Source organism: Cyrtonyx montezumae, unplaced genomic scaffold (assembly GCF_038088225.1).
Source record: "Cyrtonyx montezumae isolate F1298 unplaced genomic scaffold, pur_monq_1.0 scaffold_24, whole genome shotgun sequence".
In the NCBI taxonomy this organism is placed as follows: Eukaryota; Metazoa; Chordata; class Aves; order Galliformes; family Odontophoridae; genus Cyrtonyx; species Cyrtonyx montezumae.
Window position 1 is genome coordinate 6909369 of NW_027071981.1, and position 16554 is coordinate 6925922.

The 16554-nt window shown below is 44.3% G+C and overlaps 1 protein-coding gene across 1 annotated transcript in view; it reads left to right on the forward strand.

Moving 5' to 3' along the window:
• The window catches only part of SPRED2 (sprouty related EVH1 domain containing 2), a 51019-nt gene that overhangs the window by 22594 nt on the left and 11871 nt on the right, over positions 1 to 16554 (forward strand). Inside the window, exons 2-4 of the mRNA XM_065739606.1 lie at positions 5976 to 6153; positions 7389 to 7557; positions 9790 to 9854. Of these exons, the coding sequence (XP_065595678.1) occupies positions 5976 to 6153; positions 7389 to 7557; positions 9790 to 9854 (412 nt within the window). The remainder of the gene's footprint in view (positions 1 to 5975; positions 6154 to 7388; positions 7558 to 9789; positions 9855 to 16554) is intronic.

A 16554-nucleotide genomic window follows, 5' to 3' on the forward strand; every position in this document is an offset into this window, starting at 1 on the left:
TAAAAAACAAGAAATCAAATCAAAAGGTATCCTCAGAATTGAATAAAGTCACGTCATACTAAGAGTGCCTAATGGGACGTGTGCGTAGCACTGTGTGTGTCTTGTAACTTCCCTGTGCTGGCTGGCAGTGGTTTCCAAATGCTGCTTCCCTTAGGGCAGGATATTCCCCCTCCTCCTCCTGCCTTGCTGCCTGCAGCACAGGGCACTGCTGTGGCTAGCAGTATGCTTGGAGTTAATATGATCCTTTTTCCTCTTTTTTTTTTCTTTTTTCTTTTCCTGAAATGGTGGATCAGCATACATGCCAAGTATGCTGCCAAGCTAGGTTCAGCAGCTTTGCTGTAGGTGTGAGTTGTCATACCACATGGTGTTGGAAAAGAACAGCCCTTTCTGGTTTTAGAGAGAAGCTGAATGACGGTATTAAATCCCAGTGAAGTTTTCTTGTCCTGTTTAGAGAGAAATGTGCAGAAGGAGAGACTGTGAGCTTAATAGTACTGTAAGGTAAAGTCCCGCAGGACATGCGTGCTGCAGGACTGGGCAAGCAGTGCTGGAGTAAGGCATGCTGAGATCGGTTTGATTCATCTCCTATTCTTACTTTGAGATGGAAAGAAAAATTTCTCAGAGCAACTTTTTATTCTGTCAGCTCCAGATTTGAACAACAGCAAAAAATGTTATGAGTTTGTTGTACTGGAGATGAGTTCTGCAGCGGTGCTTGGGTCTTGGTGTGATGGATTGAGGAGCACACAGACAACTTTCTGGGTGCATGCTATCAAATCCTGTCCTGGTGAGATGGATAACCTTGTATTGAAATGGGGGAGGTTTCCCCTGGCTTTTATACAGGTTTCATTTTAACACTATTTGGTCAAAATGGCACATGTAGCAATTTTTCTTGCTGAAATTTTAATGAAAAAGTGCCAGACCTGCAGGAAATCTAAATGGTATCGAAATATCAAACTGTATTTTGCTGTAGCTCTGAAAATACTTTTTTTTTCTGACCAAGAGTTGCCTGATGGTTTTGAGAGAAAATACCGGTTGTAGTCTGCAGCTTCCTTGCTGGAAGGTTCAAGAACCAAGCAAGCTTTAGATCTAGAAGATTGGCCTCCAAAAATGGTAGTTTGTCATGGTGAGATAGGTGATGCCTCATTTGCATGAGAATTGGTGAGAATGTGGAAGTGTTAAAGACAGGAGTTTGAATTTTGAAACCCATTCAGTGCTCTTAGGTGGAAGAGAGCTCAGTGCCACTGCTGATTGCAGCCTGCTGGTATCTGTCCAGCAATGCAGCCATACCAGAGCTCTCTGTTGGGATGCCCACAGGTGGTGATAAAAGGATGGAGGAGGATGGGACCATGATGATGATTTTGGGACTGCATGGCCTGCTGTAGGAACTTGAATGGGAGCTAAGAGTGAAGGCAGTGGGCGAGGAAAATAAATATCAGGTTGGACTTTCATTGCGTGGTTACTTTTCTGCCTGAGACATGAAGATCTCCTGGCCTTGCGAGCTTGGAGGTCAACTGGGGAGAAAGAACTGAGGTAACTTTAGGATGCATTGGCTTAGAATTTGAGAGATGATATTCCTCAAATACTTCCTTGTAGTTGGCCTCTGAAAATCTTGTGGTGATGAGATCTAGTGAGTAATTAAGTTTTTCTCCTCATCAGTATGGATGTTTCTTCAACTTGGTTGACTCTTCCTTTGTTCAGGTGCAGTGGCCAAGGGGACCAACTCATGCTTCATCCCAGTGGTTTGACAGTCATGTCTCGAGTTTATTGGGCATAATGGTGATGGGTTGATCATGATATTGGAGGTCTTCTCCAACCCTTGTAATTCTATGGAAGTTAATGAGTTTATGCTCGGCTTAATAAGCCATGCTAGAGAAGAATTGTCACCTTCTGAAAAAAATATGCTGTTAAATTATAGCAGGTGTTTGGAAGTGCTTGTAGAAGGCTAGGCCCAAACGTCTGTTTCTTCCATCCTCATACCCGATGGGTGCAGTTTCCCACCCACCAGACAAAGGAGTTAACTCACCACTGGGTCAAGGCCAGATGTTAAATGAGGCTCGGGATTTTTCTTCCCCATTGGCTTCACTGCAGTGCAGTTGTTTAAGTACCATAGGCTGCAATAGACTGTGCTGTCTGTGCTGCACTGCAGTTCTGGCATGCTGCAGGAAAGCACTGCTCTTCCCTGTCACTATAGTCAGTCTCTTAGATGCACTTCTAAAGAACGTGCCTTCTAAAAGTTAGGCTGTAGATAAAGCAGCCACGCTTCAGTTATCACAGCAATAATCATTCAGTCACTTCATGTTGAGGAGAATTCTCCATATCCTTCAGAACAGCAATTACAGGGTTTTTTTAAATATATTTTTCTACATACAGATACACGCCCACAAGCTATAATTTTTAAAGGGTTCCCCTTCCCTTCCAATAAAAGCAGCACGTGGCCTGCTGCACTACCTTTCCTCCCTGGGTTCATTATGGTTTTTGTTCTGGGTGGGGCCATCCAACAACCTGAGACAGCCCCAGCAGCAGCTGGCCTGCTGCCATGCAGCTGGGTGATCTGCAGATGCTTTCCTCTGCAGCTCTTAACACTGCTGAAGACAAATCTGTAGAGTTAAGATAGCAAAGGACTCCATTTAAGAGCATAACTAAGAATAGTTTGCCTGAAAGGCGTAACATGCAGGCCATAAACCAGACAATTATAACCACCTTAAAGTTTTAGAAGCCAGTAAAATGAGGGGAACTAAGGCTACTGCTGCATTCTTAGCTGTTTTTCTTCTAACTCAGTGAAAGACTTGTGTTATCTAACCCTAATAATAGTCATTATCTCATTAAGAGAAACAAGCCAGATGTTTTCGCCCACCTTGTTACTGAACATTCTGGAATAGCAGAATTGCCTGGCTGTCATCAGGCGGTGCATGGGGCAGGCTTCATGGTGTTCCGAGCCAGCAAGGAGCCTGTGGGGTCTGCAGCTTGATCCTGAGCTTGGGAGAGGTTGATGGCTTGCAAGTAGTCACAGCTTTGGTGTGTTCACATAAAGTTAAATCACGAGGAAAATAAACAGCTTCTATGCAAAGGAAGCAAGGTCCATATATGGGCCTGAAATATTGGAATACCTCCCAAAAATTTATCAACAGTGGTATGAGGGAAAGGAGTGTTGCCTATTCTAGAGTTATGGCTGGAAACTGCAGACAAAATTTTGGATTGATGGCAGCCTTGAAAATTCAAAGTGCAGCTTCGGAGTCCTGGTCTAGTGACTGCACCGCACTTCAACCCCTAATGTTCACTTTTCCTTTCTATTATTTTCCTGAGTCCGAGGGCATCGATCACATGTTGGGAAATGGGCATCTGTGTCTGGAGCCCAGTAAGAGTGGGTCCAGGCTCTCAGGGCAATGCAGTGTCACCAGTAACTTGATCACATAGGAAACTGTGCCAGGCGATTATATGAATGGAGCCAGAGTTGCACCCTGCTTACCTTACCTTGCCAAAGGCAAGCCCTTCTGTGGAACAAGGTCCATTTCTAATAAGGGTGCAGAGGTCTTCTTGCTGTGATAGGGGATAGAAACTAGTTTTCCTTGCTTGATAGGTTGTGGTTCTTCAGACTGGGAGAATTGTATATATGGTGTTTTGGGCATCTGGAAGTAGCAGACAGCATGTAATAAGGAAAAGAGTAAAGTTCTAATACTCTTCTCACAAATCTTGTTCCTCCAAGTTCATCTTCCACCATGCATTTTTGAAAAGCAAGAGGTGATTCTTCAGTGTCAGTATGTGCGCTTTCTGTTAAAACAAACTACTCATTGTTCTGTTTGGGTCAAAAGAATTGCCGATCCAGCTTGTTTCCCCACCCCTGACCATCAGTCCTTGGCCTTCTGTCATAGGCAAAGCCTGGTCCAAAACCTCTCCTTAGTGATTCCCAAAAGCCTAAACTGGGTTCAGGGAGTATCGCTGCCTGAGGATGCCTCACTGACTTCCAGAAGTTGCCACTCAAACAATTAATTTTTCTTTTGAATTGACAAAGTGCCTATCGGGTCCCCTAATTAGAGTCATATCTGGCAATGCAGATGTTGAGCACATGGATAAAATTAGTGATCTTGATAGCAGAGGTTGTAAAAGAACCGTAGGCTGCAGAATCAGCCTGCATGAGAAAATGAAAAGCTGGTGGCTCAACATCCCACCACATATGTGTGGTTATAATGTGCAGTGTTTAGGTCAGAGCACCTAAGTTATACACATAGGCACCCAGTAGTATGCAGAAATAACTGCAAGCATAGAGAAATGACTGAGAGCTCATGGGAGTGCAAATGGTGGAAATTACAAAGTCCTAAGTAACTCCTGATTTCTTGATTTTTTCCTTTAAATGGATGATTTCTGCAGCAAAGTAACTGAAGACGGTGTTACTTCTGGGATAGCCAGAGGCTCCCATAGGAGTAGTAAATGACACAGAAAGCTGCATTGCAAGTGGCAGTTTTCAAGCCTGGTTGGAGGAGCAGCAGTTTGTCTAGATGGCTTTTGCAGGAGGATGAATAGGACGGTTGTATCTAAAGCCTTTGACCTCAGAAGAAAGCTTGAAATTTAATGGGACTTCTCCAGAAGTCTGAGGAATCAGTGTAAAAACAAGACCAAAACCAAGCCTTGGAAAACAGAAGATAGCTGAGACAGAAAGGCACAGTTGGTTTTCTTTGTTCTTTATCTATACAGACTATATGGGAAGGGTACACAGAAGAAGAGAACACAAGTTATCCTGGATGGAAGCATCTCAGTTTTCACACATCAGGAAATTGGCTGGAGTATGTTGCTTAATTGTGAGCATCAGGAAGCCAAGGGATTAAAGTTACCATGGACCAAGTCAAGAAAATACAAAGTTAACTGGATACCTATAAGGGCACGTTTACCTCATTTCCTGTACCGGAACACTACTTTGAGGACTCAGATAAAAAATATTGTTAAAAACTCTGTTTCTTGGTTCTGTGAGCGCCTGGCACGTGCCAGCTGCAGTGCAGGTGGCACATCTGAGTGTGCTGAAAAGCTTTTTATCAGACTGCTCCAAGTCCTCAGAGCAATAGAGATAAAACTTGAGGATGTGTGTGCTCTGCTGAGAGGTTAGCAGCTTTCATTGTCTAGGACCAGCAAAAAGGAAGGAGCATCCATAAAATAAAATGAGCAAAGGGGAAACTTCAGGGTGTTCTTTTGCCAGATTGACCATGCTGCAGAAGGTTGGCCCCAGGCATCTCTTGATCTGTCCTCCAATTGGGTACAGGTTGAGCTTTTTCCTCCCAGTAAGGAGCCCCCCTGGGGACCTGGAGGTGGACATATAGGCCCCCACGGTAGGGAGTCTTAGTGACCTTTCATGATGAGCAGCTTCTTGCAGAATATTTTTGTTGAGAGCTTACAATGTACTGCCTTTGAAAGCCCTTCAAAGAGCTGGTGGAGGTTTTTTAAGAACATGGCGTGGTCCTCATGGTTCTAATGATCTGAGCTGAGCTGATTCCTATTTGCTTCCATCTGAGATACCAACTGGAGCTGCACTTCTGCTTTTACTGCAAGGCTGTCCTAGTTATGGGGGAATTTCTGAGGGTGATCTTCCAAGCTCCACTTGGCTCCCTTGAGTTCCTGGGTTACGTGAGCTCCATGGGTCTTCCACCACTGTGGAGACATGTACCATGTGGGTGTTAGCCTTGAGGCTCCACTTGGCTCATCCTGCTCTCCTTGTCCCCATCTCTGATGGCATACCACGGGTTGTTTGATGTCTGTGTTGACATTTGGAAACTCACTGGAGCCGTTCCTTGTCATTGGTGAGTCTCTTCCGAATGGGGGTCTTGAGCACTCAAGACCACGCATTGCAGAGGCAGATTTCCATCTTGGCCACAAACTCTGCAAATGCATTGCGGTCGGATCGGTGCTGCCTAAATACCACCCTCAAGAAAAACACCCTGATGAGAATGTGTGATGCTCACAAAAGGTTCTGTTTTGTTTTGTTGCCATTGCAGTGACAGCTATATTGTGCGAGTCAAAGCTGTGGTTATGACCCGAGATGACTCCAGTGGGGGATGGCTGCCGCAAGAAGGAGGCGGCCTCAGTAGAGTTGGCGTCTGCAAGGTCACGTACCCAGAGGGCAATGGAAGAAGTGGATTTCTAATCCATGGTGAAAGGCAGAAAGACAAACTGGTAATAGAACCTAATTCAACTTTTGTCTGTTCTTATAATGAGAATTATCCCGTATCTGATGCTATTGTGTTCTTGTGCAAGATATAAAAAATTAAAATAAAAAAGCCATGTACAGATAGAGCCAGATTGTACGAAGCAATCCCATCCTCATCTAGAAGGCTGTTGAGTTGCCATCTCTCACTGTCCGGCTGTCGTGCTGCCACGAGCAGGTAAATTTTTGACAACCGTGTGCGAAGAACCCCCCTCTGATTCCTTGAGAAAGGGCCTGCGTTTTTCTCACATCTAGCAGGGCTATGTGAGAAGTGAATTGAAGTGTAAAGAATCCATGAAGCCAGTCACACTGCACTGAGTAATGCAGCGCAAGACTTTAAAAATGGCAATGAATTATTTATGCTGCATGCTGCTCAAGGTTCGAACAAGCAGGGTGAGAATATGAAGACAAGTTGTCTCTTATGAATTGACGCACTCGGTTTCTTCTGGTAGCTGTTTATCTGAGGGAAAAAAAAAGAAAAAGACACTTTTCTTTCCTGTACAGAGCAAATTAATAAAGCCTCTTCCCTATTTGCAGAGTCTGGTTTAGCTGTTGTATTTTGTTACCACATTTTTATATATTTGATTCTTCTGAAATCCACTCTTAGGAAGAGATGGGCTGGCTTAAAAATAGGCTCCCCACACAGGCTCAGGAAGCTGAGTGCTTGGGAAAATACATATATATATCACTTGAGATGGAAATGGCCTTGCTCTCAAATGATCTGGTGTTTTAAAGCTGTTTAAAGTGCAGCTCATCTTTTGTGTTAACTGTTTTGCTTAGGATGCTTTTTTTTTACGTTATTTTCGAGCAGTACTTATGGTTTTGGGGGAAACAAAGACTTAAAAGCTGTTTCTGTTTTCCTTGAGCATCACCCTATAAATGATTTTTGGCACAGCAGTGTGGCTGGGCTTGAAGGAGGGGAAAGAAAAGGGGGGAGTGTAATAGCACCTCCTAAATCTGCCCCAGTGAAAAGTACCTACTCAAAGCCTAATAAAAAGATGAATGTGTGATGCTTATGAGAACAATTAAAGGATCTGGTGTTTATTAGTCATAATTTAGTAGGGAAGGATGTTCTCTCTACCAGCATAGCACGAATCATGACTTGGCTTGCTTTTGAGGAGAGGAAGGCGCTGGTTGAGGCTGAAGCGGTGACATCTGTGTCCTTGGTATGGGAAAAGTGACTTTGCTCCTCTCCTTCTCCCAGGTGGTGCTAGAGTGCTTCGTGAAGAAGGACCTGGTGTACACCAAGGCGAACCCAACCTTCCACCACTGGAAAGTGGACAACAGGAAGTTTGGGCTCACTTTCCAAAGCCCCGCTGATGCTCGAGCCTTTGACAGAGGCGTGAGGAAAGCCATCGAGGACCTCATTGAAGGTACCAGGGCGTGTGGAAACTTGAGGAACTGTGTTGAAAACAAGGAGATAGGAAGATGTGGGGGCTGAATATCAGTTGTTGGGCTTGAAAGTCTCTCTGGCACTTCCAAGCTTGCCAGGCAAGCTCAGTTCAGAGAGCTGTCTCTCTTCATCCATTAAGGAGAGAAGGGATTTAAGTCCAAGTATTCTTTCATCCTGTCTGGCTTGGTTTGCCAGGATCTCACCCATTCGTTGTTGTGTGGTTATGACTGCTTTTTTGATAGGCTTTGGTTTCGTGCTAGGGACAACAACAGCCCAGGCTCATCTTTATGTGTAGCTGAATCAACTTACACTGAGTCTTTGTTAAATCATCAGAGGATGAATTCCTGCACGGAGCTGAGTTAAAACTTTGTTTTGTTTTTGCAGTAATTACTTTTGTCTGTGTCCGCTTGGCTGAGTGGCCGTGCTTGAAGACTTTGTTGTGTTTGTTGGGTTGTTTTTCTTTTTTTTTTTTTTGTAATTCTTTAAAAATGCATTTGAATTGCCCATGCTTTGAAGAGGTCATAAATTCTTCCTCTTCACATCTCACTGCAATCAGTCATAATACAGCTATAACTCAACACTACTTGATTTCATTTATATTAAATCGGTTCTCTGAGTTGTAGACGTCCCACTTTATGTAGGGGCTCAGTGCCCTGTCCTTGCTTTACCATGCAAGTGATAGCTACAGGGGTGGGAATTAACCCTCTATGTCTCTTTCCTTGGTTGAGGACAGATCTTCTCAACTCCTGGTCATTCACTTTTTCCTGTTTGTTTGTTGACCTGAACGAATCACGGCTGACCCTGTGCTTTCTTCCTGCTCACTAAAAGTGGGAGGTGTTTTGATTCACAGAAGTGACATTTTATAGAAATGACACATGGCCAAGCAAATATTTTGGAGATGCACCTCCTTTTTTTGATCCATTTTACAATGGAAGTATTTAAAATCAGGTTCCTCTGCATCTCACATACTTCAAATCAGCAACTCTATATTTATCACATTAACAGCACAGACTGATCCTCATGAATGTGCTCCTACTTAACTTCCAAATAAGGCTTTCTGAATGAAAAACAATCACTGGCACGTGCACATGCAGTAATAGGCCTTGGCTTTCATTTGCTGTTCATTTTTTGTTTGCTTCATCAAATTCAGCAGGTAATATTAAACAGGGCAAACTGTGCATCTGAAACTTGGCTTCGTGAAATCACTGCTCTTACCAGTAGATTATTTTGTGTTGCTCTGAATGTCTTTAAGTTTTGTGCACAGATACAGTAATCCTAGGCAGCATTGTAGAGAGAGTCTAGGTTTTTTTTATTTTAAAGCTAATGTAGCAAACTGCTTGAATGTTTCCACGTTACTTTGTGTTTTCAGTGGGCTTTCACATGTAGCTCTGCACATCTTTGCCATTATGCAACTGAATGCAGCCAAGGGTGGCATGGTTTAGCATTATATAAAGTACATTGTTTAGGAAAAATTTCCAGAATGAAGGTGCTACAAAGCATGTAACTGTTCTAGTTAGGGATGCTACATGGCTGTGACGCAGTGTAATGAAGCATCTCAATTAGGGAGGCACCCATGCAGTGAGAGGAGAGATCACGGGCCAGGGTTGTGGGATACAATTTCCCACTTTTTGAGGCAGTTGCTGGTATTTCAGTCTTTTTTATGGTTGTATAAATTTCAGTTCCTTTCAAATACATTGCATACATGGGGAAAGATGATTCTGTGATGAATGGCTGATAGCAGAGATGTTTGCTTTATTTACAACTTCCTAAACTGCAAGAAGAAAAAAAAATCAAAAACTTCCCTTTCAGAGTAAGGTTTCTTTTTCAGTAAAAAAGTACTTCTTCAGTTTTAGGGCATTCTTGAGGAATAACTCATAAGTGGTGTCTTGACAGCTGAGGATCTGGCCCTAAGCGCGTAGCTTTACCATTACTCAGAAATGAAAGCCTTCTGCAACTGGAAATGCTGACTGCTATTTTTAGCAGAGGTAATTAGCATTGGCAGCCATGTAGTTACATGTCAAGAAACACTTTCAGATTTTACCTTTGCAACACAGCTAACAGCAGGTGTTTTTTCTTCCTAAAAAAGCCACTTTATTATGTCCATCCAACAAATAAAGTTGTTAGCCTCCAAGCACTCACCAGCCTGGAAATAATAACAATTGGACAAGTTGCATGGGAGTGTCATATTTTTTAAAACACTGTTTGTTTCTAGGGTCTACTACTTCCTCTTCAACGCTTCACAACGAGGCCGAGGTCGGTGACGATGATGTCTTCACAGTAAGTGCATCTCCCTTGAGGTCATTCTCCTTTGTGCTCTTGTTTTACATGGTCACGTTTGAAAGTTTTAAGGGTGTTTTTTTGTTTGTTTGTTTTATTACCTGGGATTGGCTTCCGGCTTTAATTACATTTGTTCAGTGGGTGTGTTTTATTTGATTGAGGCATAAACCCTGCAGAAGGTAAACTTCTGGGTCTCTTTTGGTCTCCCATCACCACGTGAAAAGCATGACAGAGCAGAGCAGATGTTGTCAGGGCTGGAAGTGAGCAAATAATGTCCCTCCAGTTTAATACACCTTGGTCTGAGTGGTGTGCACTCCTCTCCATATAGAAGTACAGTAGGTAGCTGCTTCTCAGGTGTGCTGTCAAGGAAATGACATTCTGAAAAATTGCCTTTATTATTGGGAACAAAAGTCAGTCTTGAAGGCGTTCTGTGCATACATGAAGGTAGAAAGTTCAGCAGCTGGAGGGGAAGGCACACTGACAGCGAGATACCCAACCAGCAGTGGCTGAAGGACTGAGCAGTTCGTACTGAATTTGTGGTAATGTATGAAATGTGTTTTGGAGCTTTTTTCAGACAGAAGCAGCTACTGTCCTGTTGTACTTTAAAAAGGAGGGAGGAAAAAAGAAACAAACAAACAAAACAAAGCAGTGAATATATCAGATGAAATTGTAATCTGATCACAGATATTCCGTGGATTGAAAAAAACTGATTCTCACAATGAATACTTTGTTTTATTACACTTATTTACCTGGCTCCACTCACAACCCCCTTCCTTACGCAATAAATGCCCTCGTTGTGTGGTGCAGGCGGGGGTGGGCTGCCAGGTGGGATGTCCTCATTCAGGTCCTTCTCTGGGACACCCTCCTGCACCTAGAGGGAGCAGGGCAGGGCTGAGGATCGGGAGAAGTGCCATTCAGACAGCCAAAAGGTGGCTTTGAGGGGTCAGCTGGAGTGGGACAGGGCTTTGTGCCTTACTCCACACTCCGAACCAGCTGCTGGCATGTCATCTGGAGCTCAGGAGGCAAACAACAGCAGGCAGGGTTAAAAGGTGACTTCCTGTGCTTGGCAGCAAACCCATCATTAGCAGCTGCTTCCCAGCTACCTGCCAGGGGTGATTTATAGGCCCAGAGCTGGGGGAGGCCCCGCTGGAGCCTGGGCAGTTTACCAATTTGCGCTGTTTTGCCCCCAAAGCAGGGTTCTTCTGTGCTTGTCAGGGTGGGGATGATCTCTGAAACACACCTTACATGGGCATCCACGTGTCAGCTCTCACAGGATTAGGCAGTGAAATGCTCCATGTTAAAGCAGTGAAAAGCAGTCTGCAGAAAGAGCAAAGGAGATGTGTTGGTTGAGCGCTCCTGTGTTTCTCCACATACCCAGTCTTAGGCTGATTGTTAAACTCTGACGGTGCTTGTTACCAGGAGGAAGCTGATGCCTTTCAAAACGTGTTGCATTACTGTAGGGAATCTGGATGAACTGTGCACCCAGCCCACTCAAACTCCCACATTCCACCAAAATGCTGGGGCTCTTCCCTCAGCCTCACCCAGGTGTTCATCACCCAGCATCTTGGCCTGAATCTCTCCTTTCACTGTAGTCTTCAAGTTCTTTGAAGATCTTGGCTTGCCATTTATCTGGGAATCCTGGTAGATGATAGTGGAACCTGAGATCTGCATAAGCCAGAAATAACACACTGAAGTGTATAAGGCTTTTACACTAGAAGAAATTGATGTGCAGTGTTTTTTGGGGTTTGATTTGCATTTTATTATTTTTACCCTTCTGTTTCATTCTTACTTTACACTCCTTTTAGTGTTGTATCTGGTAGTCCATTTGGTCCTCCTTGCCCAGAAGACATTTATTACAACTCTCCTGTAAATGCTTTTCCCCAACCACAGCAATAGATTTTTCGGGTTTGGTTTTTTCGCTCTGTTTTAAAGAGAAAGTACATTTGCTCTTTTTATTTCCTAAGGTAGTTATTAAAATCTTCACAGTCCTCCCCCTCTCCCACACATGGATGAATAAACTTGACTGCGTGCGGCAGAATTTTCAGAAGCATCTGCATGATTGAGTCATTTAAGCAGTCATTTACGCATCTCTGAAAATCCCGGCCGCCGCCGCTGCCTCCAGTCCTTGCTGCAAGGTCCTGCCTCTCCTTGAAGATGTTGCAATCTGTTCGACCGCTGCGGTCCAAAATCTAAAAGGGCTTTGCAGATCACTGCCGCAGCTCGGGCAGCACTGCCCTGCCCCTTCTTTGTGGTACATGCTCCCCAGGCATCCTTCTGAAGCGTGGATTGCTCTGCCATTTGATAACTGTGTGCTTTAGACCTGTGGTGACGAGAGAAATCAATACAGCCCTCTGTTCTGAGAGCCCTACCTAAGAGAGCAGAAAGCTGAGGTGTATGGAAGTAAATGTCACTGACTTTGGGGAGCAAAATGCTGATTTCTAAACTGAAGTCTCCATTTAGAAGTTTAACAATATGTAGTTGTGTTTCTTTAATTCCAGATCCTCAGTAGAGCCCATAAATGTTTTCCATATGTTAGCAAATAAATTTCTCCTGTCTTGTACATTATAAATCGTCCTCTCAAGAGATGCAATCTGAGTAAGACTCGCCATCCGTTCCGTCTCTGCTGGGGGAAGCATTGTCTTTGCAGCAGGCTGAGATTGTTCTGTTTGTCTTCATCCATCCAGCCTGCATCTTCAGGCTTCTTTAATTAACATTCACTTTGCAAATACCATTTAATGAGGACCGAATAATTCTCCGGTTCCTCAGCCACAGAATTTGCTGTACAATTGAGTTCTTCTGCAGATTTTTTCCTTAATCTACACTTTTACTTTCAATTACAGATAATAATCCCACATGACCATGAAGTGAAAAATGTGAATTGAGTCCAAGGAAAGAAAGGTCAATGTCTTCCAGAGTCTGCAGAGTGCCTGAAACAGTCTCTTTTTAGCAACCCATCCAAAAAAGCAGAGATGTTCATTCTGAAACCCCATGGCTAGTGCAGCTGAAATGCCACTCGTGTTTTTCAGTGTGTTTTTCGTGTGCCTGCTTTAGTGCTAAAGACAAGGCTCCCACTGGCAGGAGGAACGATGGCTCCTGTGTCTTCTCTGCTTTGAGATCTTAAAAATGATTTCCAGGATCTTGACTATAAGCTTGCTTGCCTCCTTTCCCCAGATGCAGAGCAGGGCAGATGCTCTCCTTCAATCAGGGGACATGGACACACCTTGCTGCTACCAAGTTTTTTCTCTCTCCTGTGGATAGCTGGTGTTCTGCTGCAGGGATCCATACCCAGAGGCTCCAGACTCGCACTTCTCCCACAGAGCTGTGTGTTCAGGGCTGTCCCACACCCCTCACTCCCCTTTCTCAACACAGAGATGTTCCCCTGTTGCTCAGGGATGCTGGAGCCAGGAAGCTTGTCCCACAGCGTGGATGCTGCTGGCGTTCATTGCTGGGACAGACACGATGCTGGCGGTACGGGTTGTTGCAGATGTTAATGTTACAGCCCTCCTCGCATCTCTTCTGGTTTCATAATTAAAAAAACAGATTTCTCCCTGCTGCCTTTCCATGAAACCTTTTCCCTACTTTCATCTCCCATGTGGGCCTCAAGTGTGTTACAGCCTCACTATTAAAATTTATAAGATTTACGTTAGTTAGATAAACACTAAATCTAACTTTTCTTGCTGGCTTGGTCGTTTCATATTCAGATGGTTCTTTTAAAGAATGACTAGCTCATTTTCTTTAAAGTACATGCATAGAGACCCAGCCCAGTTACTTTGGATGGCTGTACTTGTGCATTTTTGAGTTCTCTACGAGGCTGGAGCATCCCTCATCCTACCCCTCTGTGAAGAAGGATGTTGTTGAGCATCAAGAAGCACTGAATTGCAAGATTTATTCCTTCCATGATTTGCACTTGGGGTTTGAGAAACAGCAAGAGCCTGCGATTTTCTTGAGGCTAAGATATAGGAACAGAAAGGAAAAGCTTTTGGAGGAGCACAGCTCTGGATAGTAGTTGTGGGGTGCAGTGGTTCGGTTGTCCCTATGAGCAAAGCAGTACTGATTTCCCCGTAAGTCCAAGCGGAGTGACTGGGGACCCATCACAGCAGTAGGGCAAACCATCAACCCATCCCCACCGTGCCCACTAACCCATGTCCCTCAGTGCCACATCTGCCCTTTTCTTGGAAAACTCCAGGGATGGTGACTCCCCCACCTCCCAGTACAGCTGTTCTGATGAATTACCACTCATTCTGAGAAGAAATGTTTCCTAATACCTAACCTGAACCTCCCCTGGTGCAACTTAAAGCATTCCCTCTCATCCTATAGCTGTTACATGGGAGAAGGGGCTGACACCCCACCTCACCACAAATGTTTTTTTATCTTCTATTCCGAATGTTGACTTTTTCTCTATGAGTTTATGTTGGTCAGTGGAACAGTAACACTCAAAATTGGTTTTCAGCAGGGAGAATCAAGTGGAAAGTTTTTCTCTGGTTGGCAGGTCTTTATAGCGATGTGCTTCTCCCTTTCCTTCAGGTCCTCCAATTTCTTTTATGTGATACTGGAAATTAACCCCTTTTATTCTTGACCTGTATCTGGCTGGTTGCTTTCCCACACAGTCTACAGGGAAACAGGTGACCTGTTGTTCCAGCTCTTCTGGCTGGAGGGAGCAGTCCCTGCAGTGAATCACAGCCCGCTCGCAGCCCCAGCAATTTGGGGCGTGTGTGTGAAGACTAGCAAACAGCATCTGTTGTTCAGCAACAAATTATTAAGCAGATAATATCTGTGTTGCACTCCCCTGAGCCTTGCTGTCCCGTAGTTTTCTGTGTAGCTAATTAAGAGTGGTGATGTGGATGTGTTAAACTGCTTTGCTGAGGGTAAGTGATTCCTCTTGTTGCAATTCTTTCTCTGAGTTCTGTTTTTATGGTGTTTTCTGGCTTCGTCCCATTCCCATGTACAAACACAGTTGGTTCTGCAGTGGGATTGGGATATATCCTGCAGGAAACTGAAATCTGATCTTCTGCTACAATGGAAGTTTCCTTATAGCTGCATCTTGCCAGAACTCGTGTTACAGTTTGTGCACCAGTCAGGGATCCTTGTGTTCAGCTTGCTCCTCTTCCCTTGCTCCATCAATACAGAGATTTTTGTTTCTTTCTGTTTTTAGCACTCCTTCTTTTCCCCATGATTAATGATGATGGGATGGCATAGTTAAGTGTTCCTGCTCTTTGAGTATTATCCTCGCTTTAAGTCTTGTGCTTCACATAACCAGTCTTGCATTCATTTAAGTGATCTCCCAGCTTCCAGAAGCCTGTTTCCTTGTAATATACTGTCCTTGGAGGCTTCTGGATGGGCAGGGTATCAGCAGCCTGCCTGTAGGACTTGTTGTCTGAAGGTGAATGGAGCGGTGTGCTGCCAGCTGTAGTTTGTAGCTAATGAGTTCTTGCTCTGAGCGTGTTGCAGCACTACTTCTCACTTGTGTTCAGCCAGCTGAGAGTTTGTCTTCCAGAAAAATAATTTGGCTGCATGGTAATATACTGCAACTATGTGATGAGTTAAAGCATGAAGCTGTTTATGAGCACTTTCCCTTCTAATTCTTCCAAGTGAAGTGTGCAGGTTGTTTTGCCATCCAGAATGGCAGCGAGCATGGTGAGATTTGACCTTTGGGGAAGGGAACACACAGATCAACCTGCCCTGCATGTGAGGCATCTTGAGTTTCCCCCACAATTCTGCACTGTGATCAGGGTGAAGCAGGCACTTAGCAGGAAAGTTTAGCAGCACAACTCGTCTCCAACATGTTTGCAGCACAACAGCTTTACGGATCTCAGCTTTTCAGTGAAACTGTACAAAATGAGTTGTTGGCCTCTGATTTTGGCCTTGCTTTTGTTCAGCACTGCGTGTGGGAGCATAGGTGAGGGACTCGATTCTAAGCAAGAGGCCCAAAGGATGCACATTTGGTTCCCCAAAATGTGAGCACCATACCCAAAACCACTGCCAAGAAATGCCAGCTTCAGATAGCTGCTGCAAAGCTGGCAGAGCAAAGTGGGGCCCTTTCTGTTTGCCAGCATGGGAAAGTGACCCCAGAACTGTGTCTGTAAAAGAAAATGAATCCTTTTCCAGTGATTTAGCTCCGGAGTTCAGGGCCAGCGAAGCTCTTGGCTGGACCAGACCTCTAGCACCTTGCTCGTGTCAGTCCTGCACTGCCAATGGATGTGTGATGCTCTGCAAAGCAGCTGGTGGAAAACAGCCACATAGTTCCCCCTGAAAACGTGGTGGCAGTCCCCACACTTTGTTTTTCAGGGCACTTTTTGTACTGGTGGCCACACGGGGCTGATGGGGATCTCAGCACCACTCTTTGGCAGAGGGGCTGTGATTTCCACACACTGTGTTTCAAACACAGGCAAATGGGGTCAGAATCCCATTGCCTCATGTAATGGGTACAGTCAAAAAATGAAAGGGAAAAAAATAAACCATTGTGGTGAGTTTGGACCGCGCACCCAAGTTTTACTAAGTCTAACCATAAGTTGGTTTCAACCTCTGAATTTTTCTTTCTTTTCTTTTTGGTTTTAATTTTCTTGGAGATCTCGCAAAGAGGAAGGAGTTTAGGAAAGCTAAACAATGCAGCGTACTCTCACATGAGACTCCAAGAGCGATTGTTCCTTTAAAGCAACAGCCTGCCCCTTTTTAAAAATGAAAAAAAAAATCAAATCCTCCA